The sequence below is a fragment of the Pan troglodytes genome, chromosome 1 (assembly GCF_028858775.2).
Source record: "Pan troglodytes isolate AG18354 chromosome 1, NHGRI_mPanTro3-v2.0_pri, whole genome shotgun sequence".
Classification (NCBI taxonomy): domain Eukaryota; kingdom Metazoa; phylum Chordata; class Mammalia; order Primates; family Hominidae; genus Pan; species Pan troglodytes.
Window position 1 is genome coordinate 215,414,662 of NC_072398.2, and position 22,953 is coordinate 215,437,614.

The 22,953-nt window shown below is 52.1% G+C and overlaps 1 protein-coding gene across 14 annotated transcripts in view; it reads right to left on the reverse strand.

The window, feature by feature from the left end:
* The window catches only part of FBLIM1 (filamin binding LIM protein 1), a 32,125-nt gene that overhangs the window by 1,861 nt on the left and 7,311 nt on the right, over positions 1-22,953 (reverse strand). For 5 of the 14 annotated variants that reach the window (XM_063785641.1, XM_054662912.2, XM_054662920.2 and 2 more), the window contains 8 exons: positions 22,211-22,400; positions 21,663-21,932; positions 19,352-19,539; positions 18,286-18,388; positions 16,341-16,510; positions 12,129-12,307; positions 9,653-9,770; positions 1,104-3,151 (listed from right to left, as the gene is read on the reverse strand). In XM_063785641.1, the coding sequence (XP_063641711.1) occupies positions 3,038-3,151; positions 9,653-9,770; positions 12,129-12,307; positions 16,341-16,510; positions 18,286-18,388; positions 19,352-19,539; positions 21,663-21,912 (1,122 nt within the window). In that variant the 5' untranslated portion in view covers positions 21,913-21,932; positions 22,211-22,400 and the 3' untranslated portion in view covers positions 1,104-3,037. Of the gene's footprint in view, positions 1-1,103; positions 3,152-9,652; positions 10,586-12,128; positions 12,308-16,340; positions 16,511-18,285; positions 18,389-19,351; positions 19,540-21,662; positions 21,933-22,210; positions 22,404-22,953 lie in introns of those variants that run through there. The other 9 variants (XM_001150861.6, XM_063785647.1, XM_024356576.3 and 6 more) reach the window with 5 other exon arrangements.

Here is a 22,953-nt window from a genome sequence, read left to right on the forward strand (position 1 = left end):
GGGATTACAGGTGTGAGCCATCGTGCTCAGCCAATAAATAAAATGTTTTAAACTGCTCCAGATGAGAACATCAAGGCTGAGGGTTACTAACTTGTCCACGCTATTGAGTACAGAGATAGGTCTGAGATCTGGGTGGCCTGTCACCAAGCCAGTGCTCTTTCAGGCCAACTCTTTCTGGGCCTGTGCTCACCAAGTGAGCCCAGGGGTCAGTGTGCAAGCTTGAAAAGGGAGAGCAGCCTAGTTATGTGCAGGGAGCACGCCCTGGGGGTGAGTGTTTTTTTTTTATTTTTGAGACAGGGTATCACTCTGTCACCCAGGCTGGAGTGCAGTGACACAATCACGGCTCACTGCAGCCTCGACCTCCTGGGCTCAGGTGATCCTCTTACCTCAGCCTCCCAGGTAGCTGGGACTATAGGTGCACACCACCGTGCCCAGCTCATTTTTCATAGAGATGGGGTTTCGCCATGTTGACACGGCTGGTCTCAAACTCCTGAGCTCAAGCCATCCACCCACCTCGGCCTCCCAAAGTGCTGGCACTGCACCCAGCCTGACTGTTGATTCTTATTTTTTTGAATCAGTCTATCACCCAGGCTGGAGTGCGGTGTTGTGATCTCAGCTCACTGCAACCTCTGCCTCCCAGGTTCGAGATTCTCCTACCTCAGCCTCACGAGTAGCTGGGCCTAGAGGCATGCACCACCATGCCCAGCTAATTTTTGTATTTTTAGTAGAGGCGGTGTTTCACCATGTTGGCCAGGCTGGTCTGAAACTCCTGGCCTCAAGTGGCCCGCCCACCTCAGCTTCCCAAAGTGCTGGGATTACAGGCATTGGCCACCACGCCCGGCATGAGTGTTAATTCTTAAAGCATTTGGCAGCCCTACTGAGGCCCCTGCAGCCAACCCCATCAGTGGTGGCCTGTGTCCAGGAGAAGCACACCCAGTGAGTTGGCCGGCCCCAGTGCTGGGCATGAGGCAGGAAATGAGCCCCTCCATCTGCTGAGCTGAGCCCCAGCACTCTTCGGACACTCCCGCCACAGCGAGCAGATGCCCAGGGCTACTACCAAACGCCAGCGTTTACCTGTGTGAGAGCCTACACACAACATGGAAGAGCTTCTAACACTTATGCATTTATTTTCATATGTAAGAAGAAAAACGTAACTAGCACGTGAACATGACTGCATGGATACACGGCTCAGCACGAGGCTAAAGTCAGAAGTGAGTGAAAACAAAATAGCATGTTGATTTAAGTGAAATAACAGAACAGGAGGCCTTTGGTTATAACAATTGTGGAGGTGGTCTGTGAATGCAGAAGTTCGGGACTCCCTGCTCTAGGCTCAGGGCAAGACGCTGTGGTCTGGAGTGAAGCCCCTGGGGTTCTACAGAGAAGCCTGCCCAGTGCACGGCCCCTGTGGCATTCTCGTGGGAGCGTGTGAGACCCCAGGGAGGGAAGCACATTCTGTTTAACTTGTCCGTGCCGTACAAAATGTCTTAGAAGTGATAAAGCAACAATGATGATTCTCCTTCAAAGGGAAGAAGAATCTTCCAGGTGTGGTCTTGAGGACGCAGAGGTTACAACACAGGCTGGGCTGCAGGGCCCAAGTAGGACTTGAGGTCATAACCAGAGGACTGAAGGGACACCTGTCCTGGCACCATACTGGAGAAGTGCTTGTTTGTGTTTGGGGGAGAGGGGGTGCATGGCCCAAGTCAAGGCTGAAGGAGGAACGCTTGGCCCCTGCACCCTGTTCCCAGCATATACCAGGCTCTCACCCCATGCCTGCTGACTCAACACAGCACCCGGGAGGAGGTGCCAGAAGGCAGGTGGGGGGATGCTGACATCCCGGGGTGTCTGCGGACCACCCTCTCCTCTTGGGTCTGGGCCCTGGCCCCACTTTGCACCACACATTCCAGGGCGGGGAAGTCCATGGCTGTGCCCCAACTGGGTCCCATTCCTGTACATGTGCGAACCAAGGGGGTGTTTGCTATTATGCTCCCCACTAAATCCAAAGAATGTTGGTTCCCATCATTTCAACCTCAACATTTTCAAAAAGCACTTTTTTTTTTTGGAGACAGAGTCTCGCTGTGTCTCCCAGGCTGGAGTGCAGTGGTGCCATCTCAGCTCACTGCAACCTCTGCCTCCCGGGTTCAAGCAATGCTCCTGCCTCAGCCTCCTGAGTAGCTGGGATTACAGGCGCACGCCACCACACCCAGCTAATTTTTGTATTTTTAGTAGAAACGGGGTTTTGCCGTGTTGGCCAGGCTGGTCTCAAACTCCTGACCTCAAGTGATCTGCCTGCCTTGGCCTCCCAAAGTGCTGGGATTACAGGCATGAGCCACCACATCCGGCCTAAAAGGCACTTTTATTTTTTTTTTTTGAGACGGAGTTTCCCTCTTGTTGCCCAGGCTGGAATGCAATGGTGCAATCTCACTGCAACCTCTGCCTTCCAGATTGAAGCAATTCTCCTGCCTCAGCTTTCCCCAGTAGCTGGGATTACAGGCACCTGCTACCATGCCTGGCTAATTTTTGTATTTTTAGTAGAGACAGGGTTTCACCATGTTGGCCAGGCTGGTCTTGAACTCCTCACCTCAGGTGATCCACCCACCTTGGCCTCCCAAAGTGCTGGGATTACAAGGGTGAGCCACCATGCCCAGCCTCTAAAAGGCACTTTTTAAGGGACCTTGGAGTTTGTCCTCAAACAGCTCAACCCCATAGGCGAGGCTGGTCCCAGCACCCCTACCAGACAGCTAGTCAGTGAGAGGGGTCCAACTTCCCCCAGCTTTTCCCTGGAAGTGGGGCAGGGTCAGCAGGGAATTCTGGGGGTGAAGCTCATGGTCCAGGAGCCTTCTGGTGCCCAGAGGGTAGAGGAGTGGAAGGCCTGGGGGTGCTCAGCCCCACTGTATCCTGGACAGGCTGGGCCGGCTTGCAGGCTGGTCCCCATGGAGGCTCAGAAGGAAAGTGTGCAAGAGCAGGTTAGGAAGGGAAACCAAGTCAGGGAAGGGCCCCAGCCGGGGCTAGTGGTCTGTTCACTGCCCAGCGGGCACTCTCAGCAGCACCCCGCAGCACTCCGCTTCACATGGCACGGCTTGCAGAAGAGATGGTTGTTCAGGGGGTAGCAGCCTTGGTCCGTGGGCTCGACAGACAGGAGGATCCTACAGTCCTGGGGAGACAAAGACACATGCTGACCCGCCCTGGGCCTGGGCGCTGCCTGCACAGGGGAGGGACTCACTTGGCATCTGCCGAATAAACCAACTGCATGAGTGGATGCCCTTCCTAAGTGGGAGGAAGGAAGCTGCTCACTGCTGCCCTCCCAACACCCGGGCCAGGTCTCCATAAGGGAAGATGAGACACAGACACACATGGAGGCTTTAATCCATGTGGAGGCACCGGTGAGGACAGACATTCACTGTCAGGAGAACTAAGGACACCTGGGGAAGTCCCCTGAGGGTTCAGGGAAAGTTGGGGCTAGAAGAGTCTTAATAGCCCCTTTATTATTTTTTAAAATTTGTTTTTATCATTTATTTATTTTGAGACAGTCTTGCTCTGTCGCCCAGGCTGGAGTGCAGTGGCACGATCTTGGCTCACTGCAACCTCTGCTTCCTGGGTTCAAGCGATTCTCCTGCCTCCCAGGTAGCTGGGATTACAGGCATGTGCCACCACACCCAGCTAATTTTTGTATTTTTAGTAGACAGGGTTTTGCCATGTTGGTCAGGCTGGTCTCGAACTCCTGACCTCAAGTGATCCACCCACCTTGGCTTCCCATGCTGGGATTACAGGTGTGAGCCAGTGCGCCCAGCTTCAATAACCCCTTTAGAACATAAATTCTGGGCGGGCGCGGTGGTTCACGCCTATAATCCCAGCACTTTGGGAGGCTGAGGCGGGAGGATCACGAGGTCAGGAGGTTGAGACCAGCCTGGCCAACATGGTGAAACCCCGTCTCTACTAAAAATATAAAAATTAGCCGGGCGTGGTGGTGGGTGCCTGTAATCCCAGCTACTCATGAGGCTGAGACAGAATTGTTTGAACCCGGGAGGAGGTTGCTGAGATCGCGCCACTGCACTCCAGCCTGGGAGACAGGGCGAGACTCCGTCTCAAAAAAAAAAAAAAAAAAAAGAGTCCCTATAGAGACTACTTTGGGGTCACAGGTGGCCCTCCTTATGCAGTAGGAACCAGGGTCTGCAATCTGCCTTCCTCCATGGCCAGCTGGGTGAGGCACCCCTGTGTGTCTCCTCCCTACAAGGCCACTTGAGTCTCTCAAGTAGACCATGGGCTATACAACTGCACCATCTGTGCCACCTGTTTGGCACTGTAAGAACACATGCAGGAGGGCCACATGAGACCCCTCCTAAATTAGAACCAATTGGAAGAAACACCTTATCTACCACCAAGTCTCACAACCTCTGCAAGGCAGCTGTGCGGTGGCTGAAACCTCGCTGAACCCAGCCCACACAAGCATGGCTGGAACCACTTTTCTGAGACTGTTTGCCTGTTTCCCATCCTTTTTTTTTTTTTTTTTTTTTTAAGATAGAGTCTCACTCTGTCACCCAGGCTAGAGTGCTGTGGCATTATCATGGCTCACTGCAGCCTCCACCTGTCAGGCTCAAGCAATCCTCCTGCCTCAGCCTCCAGAGTAGCTGGAACTACAGACGGGTACCACCATGCCTGGCTAATTTTTAAACATTTATGGTAAGATGAGGTCTTACTGCGCAGGCTGGTTTCGAACTCCTGGGCTCAAGTGATCCTCCTGCCTCAGCCTCCCAAAGTGCTGGGATCACAGGTGTGAGCCACCACACCCCACCAGTTTCCCCATGTTAAATGGGGACAATAAATCCCATCTCACAAGACTGTCACTAGGATTAAACAAGGTGATGTCAATGAAAGCATTTTATAAATTAAAAAATACTACCTACAGGCCAGGTGCGGTGGCTCACACCTGTAATTCCAGCTCTTTGGGAGGCTGAGGTGGGCGGATCACAAGGTCAGGAGATCAAGACCATCCTGGCTAACACAGTGAAACCCCATCTCTACTAAAAATACAAAAAAATTAGCCAGGCGTGGTGGCAGGCGCCTGTGGTCCCAGCTACTCAGGAGGCTGAGGCAGGAGAATGGCGTGAACCCGGGAGGTGCAGCTTGCAGTGAGCCGAGATTGCACCACTGCACTCCAGCCTGGGCGACAGAGCGAGACTCCGTCTCAAAAAAAAAAAAAAAAAAAAACAATACTACCTACATATAAAAGTATTGTTATCCTTCCAACAATAGTCATAAATAATATGGACCCCAAAGCAAGTAGAAATGGTGAGATGTGGGTGTGGGCAGTGCAGGGAAACCTATTTTTCTTCTTAGGTAACAGCACTCAACTCCTTCCAGGCTGCTGCGGTTCAAGAGCCTCATTTTTTTTTTTTTTTTGAGACAGAGTCTTGCTCTGTTGCCCAGGCTAGAGGATTAGAGTGCAGTGGCACAATCTCTGCTCACTGCAACCTCTGCCTCCAGGTTCAAGTGATTCTCCTGCCTCAACCTCCCAAGTAGCTGGGACTACAGGTGTGCGCCACCATACCCAGCTAATTTTTTTTGAGACAGAGTCTCACTCTGTCTCCAGGCTGGAGTGCAGTGGTGCAATCTCGGCTCACTGCAACCTCTGCCTCCCGGATTCAAGCAATTCTCCTGACTCACCCTCCCGAGTAGCTGGGACTACAGACACACGCCACCACACCCAGGTAATTTTTGTATTTTTAGTAGAGATGGGGTTTCACCTTGTTGGCCAGGATGGTCTCCATCTCTTGACCGCCTGCCTCAGCCTCCCAAAGTGCTGGGATCACCAGCATGAGCCACCGTGCCTGGCCAAGAAGCCTCATCTTCTGACACATAACTGCTGGAGTCCAAATGCCGACTTACTACACCACCTCGGCCAAGTCATCAAGGACTACCGGGGGGGTTTATTCGCTTCCTGGCCAGGCTCAGGAAGGTGCCAGTCACTGCTGGAACTCATGAGGATGATGTTGGGGATAACAGCACTTAAACTTCCTCACTGGGCTTTCAAAATGCATTATCAGCAGGACTTTGAGCTATAACCAACAAAGACAATGTAATTATGCAGCAATTTATCAACTTCTCTACCCAGCTCCTTTGATAACCTCAGTGAAAATAGCCTCTGGGTTCCAGTATCTGTTTAAATAAATGGGAGTGAACAAGTGTGTCGAAATACTCATCGGCTGAGTAGGAGATCTGCTCTGGGGCTCTCCACTTAGGTCCCCGCATAAAAGTTGCCACCTTGTCACCATCACCGGAGAAGACAGAAGCTTCAGTGACAAGGAGCCAGCTGTAGAAGGGGTGGGAGAGGATTTCTGAGCCTCCTCAGCAGGACTGACTACATAATTTGTACGATCTAGGACAAAATAAAAATGTGGGGCCCCTTGTTCAAAAATTAAGAATTTTGGCTGGGTGTGGTGGCTCACGCCACCCAGCACTTTGGGAGGCCAAGGCGGGCAGATCACTTGAGATCAGGAGTTCAACACCAGGCTGGCCAACATGGCGAAACCCCATCTCTACTAAAAATACAAAAAATTACCCGGGCATGGTGGTGTAAGCCTGTCATTCCAGCTACTCAGGAGGCTGAGGCAAGAGAATTGCTTGAACCTGAGAGGCAGAGGTTGCAGTGAGCCGAGATAGCGCCACTGTACTCCAGCTTGGGTAACAAAGTGAGACTCAGTCTCTACAAAAAAAAAAAAAAAAATTAAGAATTTCAGGCCGTGCGCAGTGGCTCATGCATGCGATCTCAGCACTTTGGGAGGCCAAGGTGAGAGGATCGCTTGAGCCTAGGAGTTCAAGACCAGCCTGGGCAAATTTTTGTAGAGAAGTCATCTCTACAAAAATTTTAAAAATAAAAAAATTAGCTGGGCGTGGTGGTGCGCACCTGTACTTCCAGCTACTCAGGATGCTAAGGTAAGAGAACTGCTTGAGCCCAAAAGTTCAAGGCTACAGTGAGCTATGATCACACTACTGCACTCCAGCCTGACTCCAGTCTCTGTCTCTATTAAAAACAAACAAACAAACAAAAATCAAGAATTTAAAGACAGCAATAGCAGAACTTCAAAACTAGCATAGGACCCTTCTGATCGCCAAGCCACATGTGACGACTCCTGGGCCCTTCTTCCTGGGACAACTGCACCAGCTTCTAATCAGCTCGCCCATCTCAGCTGACCCCTCTCTGCAGCCTGAAGTCCAGACTCTCTAGCCTGGCACCATAGTCCTTTCCTTCTCTCTGACCTAATCATTAACCATAACCCCAGCCCTCTACACTCCCGTCACATCTACAAACTTCCACTTCTGGCCGGGTGCAATGGCTCACACCTGTAATCCCAGCACTCTGGGAGGCTGAGGCAGGTGGATCACTTGAGGTCAGGAGTTCAAGACCAGCCGGCCAACGTGGTGAAATCTCATCTCTACTAAATACAAAAATTAGTCAGGTGTGGTGGCACACGCCTGTAGTCCCAGCTGCTTGGTAGGCTGAGGCAGGAGAACCGCATGAACCCAGGAGGTGGAGGTTGCAGTGAGCTGAGATCGCACTAGTGCACTCCAGCCTGGGTGACAGAGTGAGACACCATCTCAATAAATAAATAAATAAATAAAAATTTAATAAAAACAATTTAAAAGAGACAATTTCTAAGTGAAAAAGTAACATTCAAAAGAGTTGATCTAGGCTGGGTGCAGTGGCTCATGCCTGTAATCCCAGCACTTTGGGAGGCCGAGGCAGGTGGATCACCTGAGGTCAGGAGTTCAAGACCAGCCTGGCCAACATGGAGAAGCACCATCTCTACTAAAAATACAAAAATTAGCAGGGCGTGGTGGCACGCACCTGTAATCCCAGCTACTCAGGAGGCTGAGGCAGGGAGAATTGCTTGAACCAGGGAGCTGGAGGTTGCAGTAAGCCAAGATCATGCCACTGCACTCTAACCTGGGAGACAGAGTGAGACTGTCTCAAAAATAAAAAAAGGCTGGGCATGGTGGCTCACGCCTGTAATCCCAGCACTCTGGGAAGCTGAGGTGGGCAGATCACTTGAGGTTGGGAGTTTGAGACCAGCCTGACCAACATGGAGAAACCACGTCTTTACTAAAAATACAAAACATTAGCTGGGCGTGGTGGTGCATGCCTGTAATCCCAATTACTCGGGAGGCTGAGGCAGGGGAATCGCTTGAACTCGGGAGGTGGAGGTTGCAGTGAGCTGAGATCACGCCATTGCACTCCAGCCTGGGTAACGTGAGTGAAATCCCATCTCAAAAAAAAAAAAAAAGAAAAAAAAGAAAAAAAAGCTTCCACTTCCTCTGATTCTTCAGGCTTGCTCGTGTTACCGTGGATTTTTGTAGCTCTTTTCCCCCTTTCTGGACTTCTCCCCTCTATGAATATCTGGCAAACTCCTACTCATCCTGCAAGGCCCAGTCAAGCATTGCCTCCTACATGAGTGCCTTTGATTCTGCCATCCTGGTTAGACCATCACTGCCTTCTTTATCCTAAAGCTGATTTATTTTTTATTTTTATTTATTTATTTTTAAGACAGGGTTTCACCATGTTGCCCAGGCTGGTCTCGAACTCATGAGCTCAAGTAATCCACCCATCTCAGCTTCCCAAAGTGCTGGGATTATAGGTATGAGGCACTGCACCAGGCCCCCAAAGCTGATTTCTACATTCTCTTGCCCAGCACCTGGAAAAGGCACTGTGGTGTGGATCTGTCCAGCACCCTCTTCTCCCTTCCTCCAGTTGTAACAACCCCTCCTTTTTTATATGGTTCTGCCTCCCTGGCCCCAGCGGTTATCAATCCTAGCACCCCAGCCACAGTGACTGGCCCTGAATGAGCATGTGACCCTAGCTGGGGTGATTAGAGGCCTTCTAGGGACTGTCTGGCTTCCCTGGAGGGGGTGTGCTCTCTCTTTCCCCTAGGGTTTCTAAGCTGGGGAGATGCAAACCTGGGCCACCTATGCCCATGCACTGTGCCCCACCTCCCCACAGAGAAGGCCAGCCCACAGGCAGAGAAAATGAAGCAAACACACAAACAAGGGAGAGCCAAGAGATGGAAAGAGGCTGGGCGTGGTTGCTCATGCCTGTAATCCCAGCACTTTGGGAGGTGGAAGTGGGCGGATCACCTGAGGTCAGGAGTTCGAGACCAGCCTGGCCAACATGGTGAAACCCTGTCTCTACTAAAAATACAAAAATTAGCCAGGTGTGGTGGTGCGCGCCTGTAATCCCAGCTACTCGGGAGGCTGAGGCAGGAGAATTGCTGAACCCTGGAGGTAGAGGCTGCAGTGAGCTGAGATCGCACCACTTCGCTCCAGCCTGGCAACAAGAGTAAGACCGTGTCCAAAAAAAAAAAAAAAAAAAAAAAAATGGAGAGAGTCCTGATGCCGTCACTCAATACCATCAGTGATCCCAGCACCATGAGCCAACAGATTCCCTTCTCTGGAAAATGCAACTTGAGTCTGGTTTCTTATTAACGCAAAGAGTTGATAATAGACTATGGTTGCATTTCCAGTATCTTTTGTTTCTCCTACTAGACAATGAGCAATTTGAGAGTACAGCCCCCACCCTGACCTGTCCCCATGTCCAAGCAACCCAGCTAAGGGCCTGGCACGCAGCAATGGAATGTTATTAAACCACCTAGGCTCCACTCACCTCACACCTGTAGCAATTTTCATGGAAGTTTCTTCCCATGCATTCGATTTTGAAGGCATCTTTCCCATCCCGAGGGATGATGGGATTTTCACAGATGCTGCAGACGGGGGCGAATTTCCTAGAAGCAAAGGAACCCATGCTTGGGAGGCGTTCATGCCACAACCACAGAAATTAATTAGCTGTCAGAACTCGGGCTGGCTGGTGTTCACCTCCTGAGCAATTTCAGTCCCGTTGCTATGGGACTGCAGAGATGTCTGTTTCTTCTTGGCAGGAGCAGGTGGAGAGACCTGTGTAATGAGAACTGGTTTCCCAGCGTCACTGGAGATTGTCTGAATTGAGAACTGTGTTCAGTGGGGCTGGGACCCATCTCATCTGCCTTTTTTGTTTTTTTTTCAGTACTTCTTGAGATGGAGTTTTTTTGCTCTTGTCACCCAGGCTGGAGTGCAATGATGCAATCTCAGCTCACTGCAACCTCCACCTCCCAGGTTCAAGTGATTCTCCTGCCTCAGCCTCTTGAGTAGCTGGGACTACAGGCAGGCACCACCATGCCCAGCTAATTTTTGCATTTTTAGTAGAGACGGGGTTTTACCATGTTGGTCAGGCTGGTCTTGAACTCCTGACCTCGTGATCCGCCCACCTTGGCCTCCCAAAGTGCTGGGATTACAGGCGTGAGCCACTGTGCCCAGCCAGTACTTCTTTCTTTCTTAAGAGGCACATCTGTCTCTCCGCTTGAGTGGTGAGCAACTCATGGGCAGGGATTGAGTCCAGCGGATATCTGTGTGTCCCCACTGCATCATTCAGCTCCAAGGGCAGACCCCGAGGTCTGGGCTTTCAGAGCAGGGCCCCAAAGTCAGGTCCTTGGGGATGTGCATACTTACCAAGAGCTTCAATACTTACCTGTGGAGAGACTTTGGGTACTTAGCTGCTGTGTGCCTTGGGTGGTAAAACAGAACCCTTAATCGTACCTGCCTGTGACATTATATTTATTTTTCAGTTTTTTGTTTTGTTTTGTTTGGGATGGAGTCTAGCTCTGTTGCCCAGGCTGGAGTGCAGTGGTGCGATCTCGGCTCACTGCAACCTCTGCCTTGGCCTCCCAAAGTGCTGGGATTACAGGCGTGAGCCACCGTGCCTGGCCCCATATGTGTTTTTTATATATGTTTTTGTCTATAGTTCCTGCTGGGCTCATCACTCCCATAGTACTTGTTATAATATTGGGCACTTCAGGCCTTAGAAAACAGAATTTCTCTCTGACCTTTTGCCTGTTCCTTTTTCTCCCCAAGGCAGGAATCTTCTCCCACCTTTCTTGCTGGGAGCTGGCCATAAAGAAATTCTCTGGCCTGCCTTATCTGACTGAGTCATAAGCCCTTCATTCATTCCAGGGAGAATCCTGCCCTCCATCCTGGAGGAAGAAAAGCTGCATAGAGAGACCAAGATGATTCTGGACAGGCCCTGCTAGGTTTCCCTCTCAGTTTATTAGCTTCCACCATACCCTTTTCCTCCAGCTGAATTTCTACTGGGTGGTCAATCATGCCTATCCAATGACGTCTCCATAGAAGGCCCAAGAGGACAGGGTTCAGGAGCTTTCAGGTGGCTGAACACGTGGGGGTTCCTGGAGGGTGGCACACTTGGGGAGGGAGGGCATGGAAGCTCCTTGCCCCTTCCCCTAGACCTCATCCTAGGCATCTCTTCACGTGTCTGTCTGTATCGCTGTAATATCCTTTTCTTTTTTTTTTTTTTTTGAGACAGAGTCTCACTCTGTCACCCAGGCTGGAGTGCAGTGGTGCGATCTCGGCTCACTGCAAACTCCACCTCCTGGGTTCAAGTGATTCTTCTGCCTCAGCCTCCCAAGTAGCTGGGACTACAGGCACACACCACCATGCTCAGCTAATTTTTGTATTTTTTGTAGAGATGGGGTTTTACCGTATTGGCCAGGCTGGCCTCAAACTCCTGACCTCATGATCTGCCCACCTTGGCCTCCCAAAGTGCTGGGATTACAGGTGTGAGCCACTGCCCCCAGCACTGTAATATTCTTTTTTTTTTTTTTTTTTTTTGAGACGGAGTCTCACACTCTGTCGCCCAGGCTGGAGTGCAGTGGTGTGATCTCGGCTCACTGCAAGCTCTGCCTCCCAGGTTCACGCCATTCTCCTGCCTCAGCCTCCCGAGTAGCTGGGACTACAGGCGCCCGCCACCGTGCCTGGCTAATTTTTTTTGTATTTTTAGTAGAGATGGGGTTTCACCATGTTAGCCAGGATGATCTCGATCTCCTGACCTCGAGATCCACCCGCCTCAGCCTCCCAAAGTGCTGGGATTACAGGCGTGAGCCACCACGCCCAGCCCAGCCCTGTAATATTCTTTATAATAAACCGGTAGACAGGAAACTCTGGCCCAGCACCCAGTACTCAAGCTCAGCTCCTTCATCCTGCTTGGGTCTCGCCCTGTCCCTGCACCCCACCCGGTGCACAAACCCTTCTCGTACCTGTAGAAGTCGTCCAGGCAGTACACCTCGTTCTGGCTGCCCAGGGCAAAGCTCTCATCCCCAATGCACCGGGCGCAGGTCACACACGTGAAGCAGGAGGGGTGGAAGGCCTGGCCCAGGGCCCTGATGATGTGGTCCCGGACCACCTCGCCACACTTGCCGCACCTCTCCAGTGTGTCCTGGGACAGAGGCCACTGCCAGAGCCATCCACGACACACCCACCCCAACCCACGAGGGTCGTCTTCTTCTGAGAGGCTGCCCTCAGGGGCCCAGGAACTGGGAAGTACAGGAGAGGCCTGCAGACAACCTGTAACTATCGCCCAAAACCTCCACCATTGCTTATAACAAATTGAGCTTAGCCTTGCATCCTTGGCTTACAGCAAGGAATACTGCCCTGATGCCCTGATGCTATGGCTGCATTTCTTGTTACTGGGATATGTTTATGGCCAGGGTCCACAGAGCTCATAGGAGAAACCTTGCTTAAACCTCAGGGTCAGGAAAAGGAATTCTCAGGAGAATTGGGTGCTTTCATCATACAGACAAGAAGACTTGAAATTCTTTCCCTTTTCCATTTGGCCACTTGGAAGCTCAGAGCCAAATTCCACATTTCACGTTTAGAAACCATTATAGGGCTTTTTTTGTTGTTATTTGGTTCTTGTTTTGTTTTGGGACAGAGTCTTGCTCTGTTACTGAGGCTGGAGTGCAGTGCCCCAATCTCAGCTCACTGCATCCTCTACTTGAGGTTCAAGTGATTCTCATGCCTCAGCCTCCTGAGTAGCTGGGACTACAGGTGTGCGCCACCACGCCTGGCTAATTTTTTGTAGACACGGTGTTTCACCATGTTGGCCAGGCTGGTTTCGAACTCCTGACCTCAAGTGATCGACTCACCTTAGCTTCCCAAAGTGCTGGGATTACAGGCGTGAGCCACCGTGTCTGGCTTCCTCACACATTTTGGGTAGTAACATTCCCTTTGATCTCGTCTCACTTTCTATTTTGATTTTCCTTCTGTTTGGATGTCTTTATTTTACATATCGTAGTATTATTGCAGTCTTTAAAAAATTGTTTTATTGTGGGAAGAACACTTAACATGAGATCTACCTTTTTTTTTTTTTTTTTCTGAGACGGAGTTTTGCTCTTGTCAATCAGGCTGAAGTGCAGTGGCGCAATCTTGGCTCACCACAACCTCGTTTCCCGGGTTAAAGCAATTCTCCTGCCTCAGCCTCCCGAGTAGGTGGGATTACAGGCATGTGCCACCACATCCAGCTAATTTTTTGTATTTTTAGTAGAGACGGGGTTTCTCCATGTTGGTCAGGCTGGTCTCGAACTCCTGACCTCAGGTGATCTGCCTGCCTCGGCCTCCCAAAGTGCTGGGATTACAGGCGTGAGCCACCGTGCCCAGGCTTTTTCTTTTTTTTGAGATGGAGTCTTGCTCTGTTGTGCAGGCTGGAGTGCAGTGGTGTGATCTTGACTCACTGCAGCCTCTGCCTCCCGGGTTCAAGTGATTCTCCTGCCTCAGCCTCCCAAGTAGCTGGGATTACAGGCACACACCATGCCTGGCTAGTTTTTGTATTTTTAGTAGAGACAGGATTTTTCCATTTTGGTCAGGCTGGTCTCGAACTCCTAACCTCAGATGATCCACCTGCCTCGGCCTGGCATGAGCCACGGCACCTGCCCAGTTAACATAATTTTATATGATGCTTTAAGAAGAAATGTGCCAGGCAAGGTGGCTTATGCCTGTAATCCCTGGACTTTGGGAGGTTGAGGCAGGCAGATCTCCTGAGGTCAGGAGTTCCAGACAAGCCTGGCCAACATGGTGAAACCCCCGTCTCTACTAAAAATACAAAAAATAGCCGGGCGTGGTGGTGGGCAACTGTAATCCCAGCTACTGGAGAGGCTGAGGCGGGAGAATCACGTGGAATTTTTCAGTGCACGCATGTTATTGTGGTCTATAGGTATATATGCATTCTCTTTAAAAACATATTTTAATAAAAAATAGCTATTTTAAAATAGAGATGGAGTCTTGCTATGTTGCCCAGGCTCGTCTTGAACTTCTGACCTCAAGTAATCTTCCCACCTCAGCCTCCCAAAGTGCTGAGATTGCAGGTGTGAGCCACCGCGCCTGGCTGGTATACATGCATTCATAGAAGCTGCCTCAAATTCCTTCTGGAATGAGGAGCAATGACAAAGAGATTCCCGAGGCAGGGCAGTGGGCCTCCCTCTAGCCTTTCCACCTTTTCTCCTGGACATGCTGTCTCTCCTTCCTGGCTGTGCTCCTGTGCATTTTACCTTGACCTCACCTGGACACGTGTGGGGGCATCTCCCACTCCCCCCTCCCTCTCATGGGCATGGCCCTTCTCTCCCCAGCACACTGCTCAAGTCTTCCTCCTGGCTGCTTCCTGCTTCCAGCTGGACACCCCTCCTCCCCCGGTGTCTCACCCCTGAGGAACACTCCCCCATGATGTTGATGGGGTCACAGGGACACGGCAGGGAGGGCCTGGCTCCTCTCTCTTCCCACAGTGCCTCACTGGTGGTGAGCCTGGGATTGGATTGTTTGGATTCTTCTGGAGAGTCTCAGCTCCAAATACTCTAACCCTTTAAATCAGCCGTTTTCAAACTTCTATATGCATGAGAATCACTTGAGACACTGATTCAAAAGCTGATTTCCAGGTGTTCCTCATTCATAAGCACAAAGAGTGGCCTACACATCCCCAGGGGATGCGGCTGTGGGTGGTCACCACATTCAACATGCCACCAAAAACCATCCAAGAGTTAGAAATTCCAGTGTGCTGGCATCCCAGCTGGCTCTCCCAGATTGCACTTGGTACCCGGAAGCAACACAGATTCCCGTGAGATCAAACATTGGAACCCTGTGGCTCTGCTGTAGGGGAGATAGTGGCAAGACTGATGGCAGGCTCCAGAGCCAGATGGGTGTGGAGTAGAATCCCAGCTCCTTGGCCATCTCGTGTGACCTCGTGTGGTAGCTAAGAGATGCCCCCAAAGATATCCGGTCCTTATCTCTGGACCCCGAATGTTACCTTGCCCGGCAAAAGAGGCTTTCAGATGGGATGAGCTAAGGATCTTAAGATGGGGGAGATTATCCTGATTATCCAGGTGGGTCCTAAATGCCATCGCGTGTCCCTGTAACTTGACACAGAGGTGGCAATAGGGCCGCTGAAGTGGGATGCTACACTGCTGGCTTTGAAGCAGAGGAAGGAGTCAAGGAGAATGCAGCTTCAGAAACTGCAAAAGGGGCCAGGTGCGGTGGCTCACACCTGTCATCCCAGCACTTTGTGAGGCCGAGGGGGTGGATTCCTTGAGGTCAGGAGTTTGAGACCAGCCTGGCCAAAGTGGTGAAATCCCATCTCTACTAAAAATACAAAAATTAGTCGGGCATGGTGGCAGGCACCTGTAATCCCAGCTACTCCGGAGGCTGAGACATGGGAATTGCTTCAACCCGGGAGGCAGAGGTTGCAGTGATCTGAGATTGCACGACTGCACTCCAGCTGGGGTGACAGAACGAGCCTCCATCTAAAAAAAAAAAAACAAAAAAAGAGGCTGGGCGCAGTGGCTCATGCCTGTAATCCCAGCACTTTGGGAGGTCGAGGTGGGTGGCTCACGAGGTCAGGAGTTCAAGACCAGCCTGGCCAAGATGGTGAAACCCCATCTCTACCGAAAATACAAAAATTAGCCGGGTGTGGTGTCAGGTGCCTGTAATCCCAGCTACTCGGGAGGCTGAGGCAGGAGAATCCCTTGAACCTGGGTGGCCGAGGTTGCAGTGAGCTGACATCGTGCCACTGCACTCCAGCCTGGGCGATAGAGTGAGACTCCGTCCCCCACCGCAAAAAAAAAGAAGAAGAAGAAGAAAAAAAGAAATTGCAAAAGGCAGAGATGTGGGTTCTCCCTCAAGCCTCCAGACAGCACACCACCTTGGTTTTGGCCCAGTGAAGCTGATTTTGGACTTTTGATCTCCCGAACTGGGACAGAATAAACGTGTACTGCTGGAAGCCACCAAGGTTGTGGTGATCTCTTACAGGCAGCCCTAGGAAACTAATCGCCTTCACTGGGCTCCTTCTTTCTGAGCCTCAGTTTCCTCATCTGTGAAAGGGGTCAATAGTGCCTACTTCCCAGGACTGTGTGGGGAATGAAATGGTGCAACATATTCTAAGTGCTCAGCTCACTGCCTGGCACCCAGAGGTCTGCTGCAGGGGTTACCTGGTAGCAGGGTTCGCAGAGCGGTCGCCCATCCTTCTGGTAGAAGCTCTGCCCAGCCAGCTGGCGGCGGCAGGTGCGGCACGTGAAGCACTGGGCATGGTACTGCCTCTTCATGGCCTCCACAGCCAGCTCTCGGGGGGACACGGTCTTGTGGCAGAAGGCACAGATGTCTGGGGTAGGGGAGACACAGGCCATCACCAGCCCAGCCTGTGAGGACTGTACCCAGGCACCACCCAGAACATGCTCAGGATACCCGAGGCTCTGTCTTAAACCCTGCAAATTCCTCAAATGACAAATACAGAGGGTCATGAGGAGCATTAAAAAGGAATCTGAGTCAGGCATGGTGGCTCACACCTGTAATGCCAGCACTTTGGGAGGCCAAGGTGAGCGGATCACTTGAGGACAGGAGTTCAAGACCAGCCTGGCCAACATGGTGAAACCCCATCTCTACTAAAAATACAAAAATTAGCCGGGCATAGTGGCATGCCCCCGTAGTCCCAGCTACTCATGGGGCTGAGGCAGGAGAATCACTTGAACCTAGGAGGCAGAGGTTATAGTGAGCCGAGACTGTGCCATTGCACTCCAGCATGGGTAACAGAGTGAGGCTCTGTTTCAGGAAAAACAATAAAAATAAAAAAAAATAAAAAGCCCAGCGCGGTGGCTCACACCTGTAATCTCAGCACTTTGGGAGGCCGAGGTGGGCGGATCACAAGGTCAAGAGATCGAGACCATCTGGCCAACATGGTGAAACCCCGTCTCTACTAAAAATACAAAAATTAGCTGGGCGTGGTAGCGGGCGCTTGTAGTCCCAGTACTCGGGAGACTGAGGCAGGAGAATCGCTTAAACCCAGGAGGTGGAGGTTGCAATGAGCCAAGATCGCGCCACTGCACTCTAGCCTGGTGACAGAGCAAGACTCTGTCTAAAAAAATAAAAATAAAAATAAATAACATAAATAAATAAGGAATTCTGGACAGCAGTTTCAGGACAAAGGGATTGTTGGCTGCCTTGACCTCCCACAGTGCTGGGATTACAGGCATGAACCACTACACCCAGCCAGGAGCCACTTTGTTTATTTATTTTATTTTTTTATTTTTTTGAGACGGAAGCTCACTCTGTCACCCAGGCTGGAGAGCAGTGGTGCAATCTCAGCTCACTGTAACCTCCGCCTCCTGGGTTCAAGAGATTCTCCTGCCTCAGCCTCCCGAGTACCTGGGATTACAGGCACACACCACCACACCCAGCTAATTTTCGTATTTTTAGTAGAGACAGCATTTCACCATGTTGGCCAGGCTGATCTCGAACTCCTGACCTCAGGTGATCCACCTGCCTCAGCCTCCCAAAATGCTGGGATTATAGGCGTGAGCCACCACGCTCAGCCAGGAGCCACTTTATATTCTGATGTGTGACCAGCTCTGAGATGTACGAAGGAAAGAAAGTGAACAGCAGAAGAGCCTAGTTTGCTACTTATGGAAAAACGGGGGGAGGGAGCAGGTGGACACATATTTGTATTTGCTCGTATATGCGTAGTGTCTTTGGCAGGATACACGAGAGCTCAACGACAGAGGACACCCATCTGGAAGGAAACCGGGTGGTAAGGGGATGGGGTAGGTTGCAGGCTTTTCACTGTGTCCCCACTCATGCTGTTTATTTTGCATTGTGTGAGGGCATTAGGTATTCAGAAAATAAAATAGTGAGAAAAAATTCAAGACATTTTTGCTATCATAGCAAACTGTGCAGACTAACATTTTAAATAGAATTTAGGTATAAAGGGAAAAAGGCTAAAGCAATACAAATTAAATGGATGCCGAACTACAAAGCCCATCATTGTTAACATGAGCTGGGGTGGGGATGGGAAGAGGGGTCCTCACTCTCCTGGTTTCTACCTGGAAGCCCATGCTGGCCCCATGAGATCACCCCAGTATCCTCTCAGCCCTGTGCACCTACCTGTGGATGCCCCTTTCTCAACAGGTTCTGCCGGGGGAGGTGGCAGCTCTTCCTCCACGGGCCTGAGGGGACAGGGCTGGACTGAAGGTCCCTCCGCTGGGGCCTGTGGGGATGCAGACGGGGAATCATCCAGTGGGACTCCATGCAGCCCTCCCAGCTCTGTTCCTCATCTGGGTGGTAACAGGTACAATTAGCCGCATTGTACCGAGAAGGAAACCAAGGCCCAGGGAAGCAAGGGACCTGTGTAAGTCTCTTAGCAGGAAGGTCACAGTGGCAGCTGACTGGGGTCCCTCAATCAGCCACTGCTCCTTGTCCTACTTAGAAGGACTCTCCTGCAACCAGGCTTCCCCATGGATGCTGGACTGAAGTGGACTAAGCCCTTGGCCTGTGACGCCCCCCATTTCTACACAGCCTCTGTTAAGGGCCCAGGGTTAAAAACAGGTTCCTGGCCAGGTGCAGTGGCTCAAACCTGTAATTCCAGCACTTTGGGAGGCCGAGCCATGCGGATCACATGAGGTAAGTAGTCTGAGACCAGCCTGACCAACATGGTGAAACCCTGTCTCTATAAAAGCACAATAAATTAGCCAGGCATGGTGTGGGTGCCTGTAATCCCAGATACTCAGGAGACTGTGGCAGGAGAATCGCTTGAACCTGGGAGGTGGAGGCTACAGTGAGCCAAGATCATGCCATTGCACTCCAGCCTGGGTGACAGAGCGAGACTCCATCTCAAAAACAAACAAACAAACAAAAATCCAGGTTTCCTATGCAGCCTAAGGGATTTAGGTCGGACTCAGGGAAACGTCTTCCTCAGAGCTGAAGCAGGTGTCTGCGGCAGGTGCAGCAGCCAGGCAGTGGCAGCCCTCTCCAGCGACCCTGAAACACTTAACCAATTTTTACCTGCCTGAATAGGGACTTCTGAGAGCTTCAAAGAGGGACTGACCCCGAGCAGAAGAATGCACCAGACAAAGTCCAGGTTTAGAACCCCTGAACGCCCAGAAGGCCCAGACTCCCCGTCCCCCAACCAAGGGGACCAAGGGATTGCTGGGGGTAGGGGGGCGGGCAGTACCTGTGGTGGGGGCGGGGGCGGGGACAGGTGCAGCTGCTCTAAGTCTGCAATGAGTGAGGCCCCCATTGGAGCAGGAGCCTCCTCTTCAGAAGGCAGAAGCACCGGAGGGGGTGGTGGAGGGGGTGGGAGGAGGTCCAGGTCAGGAAGCACGTCCTCACCATCCAGGACAGGAGGAGGGGGTGGGCATCCTGCAATGGGGGAGGAGAGAGGGCTGGTCAGAGCCTCCCAGGTGGACCTGGGAGGGTTTTACTTACCTACATGGCCATACGGAGGGAAGCTGAGGGCTCCGGTCGGGATCACCCCGGCCTGGGTTCCATGTCTAACTCTGCCACTGATTTGCTGTGTGTCCTTAGGCAAGAAACTTAATCTCAGGCCAGGCACGGTGGCTCATGCCTATAATCTCAGCACTTTGGGAGGCCGAGGTAGGCAGTTCGCTTGAACCCAGAAGTTCAAGAGCAGCCTGGGCAACATAGTGAGACCTCAACTCTACTAAAAATTTAAAAAAATGTAGCCAGGCATGGCAGCACAAGCCTGTAGTCCTAGCTACTTGGGAGGCTGACGTGGGAGGATCACTTAAGCCCAAGAGGTTGAGGCTGCAGTGAGCTTGGTGACAGAGCCAGACCCTGTCTCAAAAAAAAAAAAAAAAAAAAGCCTGGTGCAGTCGCTCACACCTGTAATCCCAGCACTTTGGGGGACTGAGGCAGGCAGATCACCTGAGGTTGGAAGTTTGAGACCAGCCTGACCAACACGGAGAAACCCCATCTCTACGAAAAATACAAAATCAGCTGGGCGTGGTGGGCATGCCTGTAATCCCAGCTACTTAGGAGGCTGAGGCAGGATATTCACTTGAACCCAGGAGGCAGAGGTTGCAGTGAGCTGAGATTGCGCCACTGCACTCCAGCCTGGGCAACAAAAGCAAAACTCCATCTAAAAAAAAAAAAAAATTAGGCTGGGCGCGGTGGCTCACGCCTGTAATCCCAGCACTTTGGGAGGCTGAGGCGGGCAGATCACCTAAGGTCAGGAATTTGAGACCAGCCTGGCAACCATGGTGAAACCCTGTCTCTACTAAAAATACAAAAATCAGCTGGGTGTGGTGGTGGGCGCCTGTAATCCTAGCTACTTGGGAGGCTGAGGCAGGAGAACTGCTTGAACCTGGGGAGCAGAGGTTGCGGTGAGCCGAGATCGTGCCACTGCACTCCTGCTTGGGTGACAGAGCGAGACTTCGTCTCAAAATATACACACACACACACATACACACACACACACAAATTAGCTGGGCCTGGTGGTGAGAGCTTGTGGTCCCAGCTCCTTGGGAGGCTGAGGTGGGAGGATCGCTTGAGCCAGGGAGCTTGAGGCTACAGTGAGCCGTGATCACACCACTGCACTGCACTGCACTGCAGCTTGGGTGACAGAATAAGACCCTGTCTCGAAAAAAAAAAAAAATGCAAATTCTCAGGCTCCACGGCAGATCTGCTGAATCAGAGATACTTGGGGTGGGAGCTGGCGGCTGTGCTGGAATGGACCCAGTGACTGTGTTGGTACAGGCCCGGGTGATGCTGCTGCTGACTCAGCGGAAGTGAGAGAAAGAGGCTCCGATGAGCTCATGGAGTCAGGAACCAGGTCTTGGAGAGGCAGTAAGAGTGCTGTGGCCTCTCCCAGTGCCTGCCTCCCGGTGCAGGGCCCATAGGCTGTGATGGGCGGGCAGAAATTCAAGAGAGAAGCAGGGGGACCTGAGGCCACAGGGCAGGTGGGCAGAAAGGGGGTCCCGGACCCGCTCGAGGATGACTCTGAGAGGACAAGTACTAAGCAGATGGCAGATGGCAGCCTTCGGTGTAGACGGCTTCAAGCAGCTGGCAGCATCCCCAGGGCCCGGGGCCAGCCTTTGTGTCCTGCAGTCAGACCAGGTGCATGACCAAGCTGGTCACCTAAAACTTATCTCACTTCAGGGAGACTGAACCCCAAGATCCCCGTGCTCTGCTTGAGGGTATTAAATTGGCAGACGAAACGGCCAGCCAGCCATGCTGACCAGTGACAGGACAGCCCTTCCCAGGCAAGTTTGATCTTGTTCCCACACTCCCAAGATCCTCTTCCCATAATCCCAATAACCCATGAAAATGTCCCAGAAATTCTGACATCTAGCCTCTATTTCCCGGGCTCCCTTGCCCACCCAGAAGGGGCACATCTTTGTTACCCGTTGATGTGTGAATTTTGTCAGGATGAATAATGAATGAATGAATGACGCTGGAGCCTGCCCTTTCCTCCCCACCTCTGCCTCTCTCGTGGTCTTCCCCAAAGTCCCCTCAGCTCTTACCTCCATTGGAGAGCTGCATAGGTGCAGCTGGCACTGTGGCTGCAGCTCTGCCAGGGGTTGTCCAGGGGCTAGGCCTCCCCGCCAAGCCAGCCTCGGGTGTCTTCATGGGGGCAGGAGCCTCCCAGGGGCGGCCACGCCGGGCCTCACAAACTGCCTGCCTCACTTCCTCCGCCACGGCCACATCGCGGCGTGGGGGTGCCAGGGTGATAAAGACAGACGATGCCACCCTCTTCTCAGGCTTTGAGGCCATGGCTTCAGCTCTTGGTGTGGCTAGGGACAGAGTGGGGTACAGCACAGGATTGCCACCCAGACACACAGACACCCTCCCCCGAGAGGAGAGAGCCTCCCTCCTCCCAAAAAGACAGGTCAGCCACCCTACCATCTCAACAATTCAGTCCAGCACCCAGCCCAGCCAGAGAAGGGGTGGGGGTGTCCTGCTGGGGAAGACAGGACCCACCAGGGAACTTGGCCACAGGGGTGAGACCCAAAAGTCCTGACTGCCCCTCCCCCGAACCTGCACACCTAGGGGAGCAAAGGGCAGCCCTCACCGATGATCACTTTTCCTTGTCTCACACCCGCGAGGAAGGAACAGATGCTTCAGCTCCCAGCCCCAGCAGGGCTGACTTCCGTTCCCAGCCTGGAGTCCCGCCTGCCCGCTGGGCCACACCCCAAGTGACCTCCCTCACCTGGGATCAGATTCTCCTAGAAGGGCTGAGGTCCTGGAGGTTCAGGCCAGCTCTGCTTTGGGAGGGAAAGAGAACAGATCAGGATCTGTCAGGGCGTCAGGGCTAGGCTCCGGCAGCAGAGTGGGCAGGGCGCAGTGAGAGCTGCCCTCACCAAGACCGGCTCTGCCCTGAGCATGTTATACTCATTAACTCATAAACACTCACACATTATGCTCATTAACTCATAAACACTCACAAGGTGGCTGCAGGGCAGGCACTATCATCACCCACCTAACACATCAAGAAATCGAGACTCAGAGAGAAGTCACCTGTCCAGGGTCACACGGTGGTGAGATGGCACTGGAACCCAGAGCCCATGCTCTTGGCCACTTTGCTCTGCTCTGCCCTTTCTCAGCCCTGCACACGAGCCAGCACCCTCCTTGCTTGCCTTCTAGTGCCAGACTCTCTCACTCCACCCAGTCTCCAAAACCTGGGTCCTGGTTCAGGCCTGGGCAGTGGGCAGGGGGCGAGGGGAGAGATGGGGAGGCTCCATGGCCTCTGGTCTCACCTCCTAACCCTGATCTTTCTAGAGCATCAATCTCTTTCTCCTTTACTCAAAAACCTTC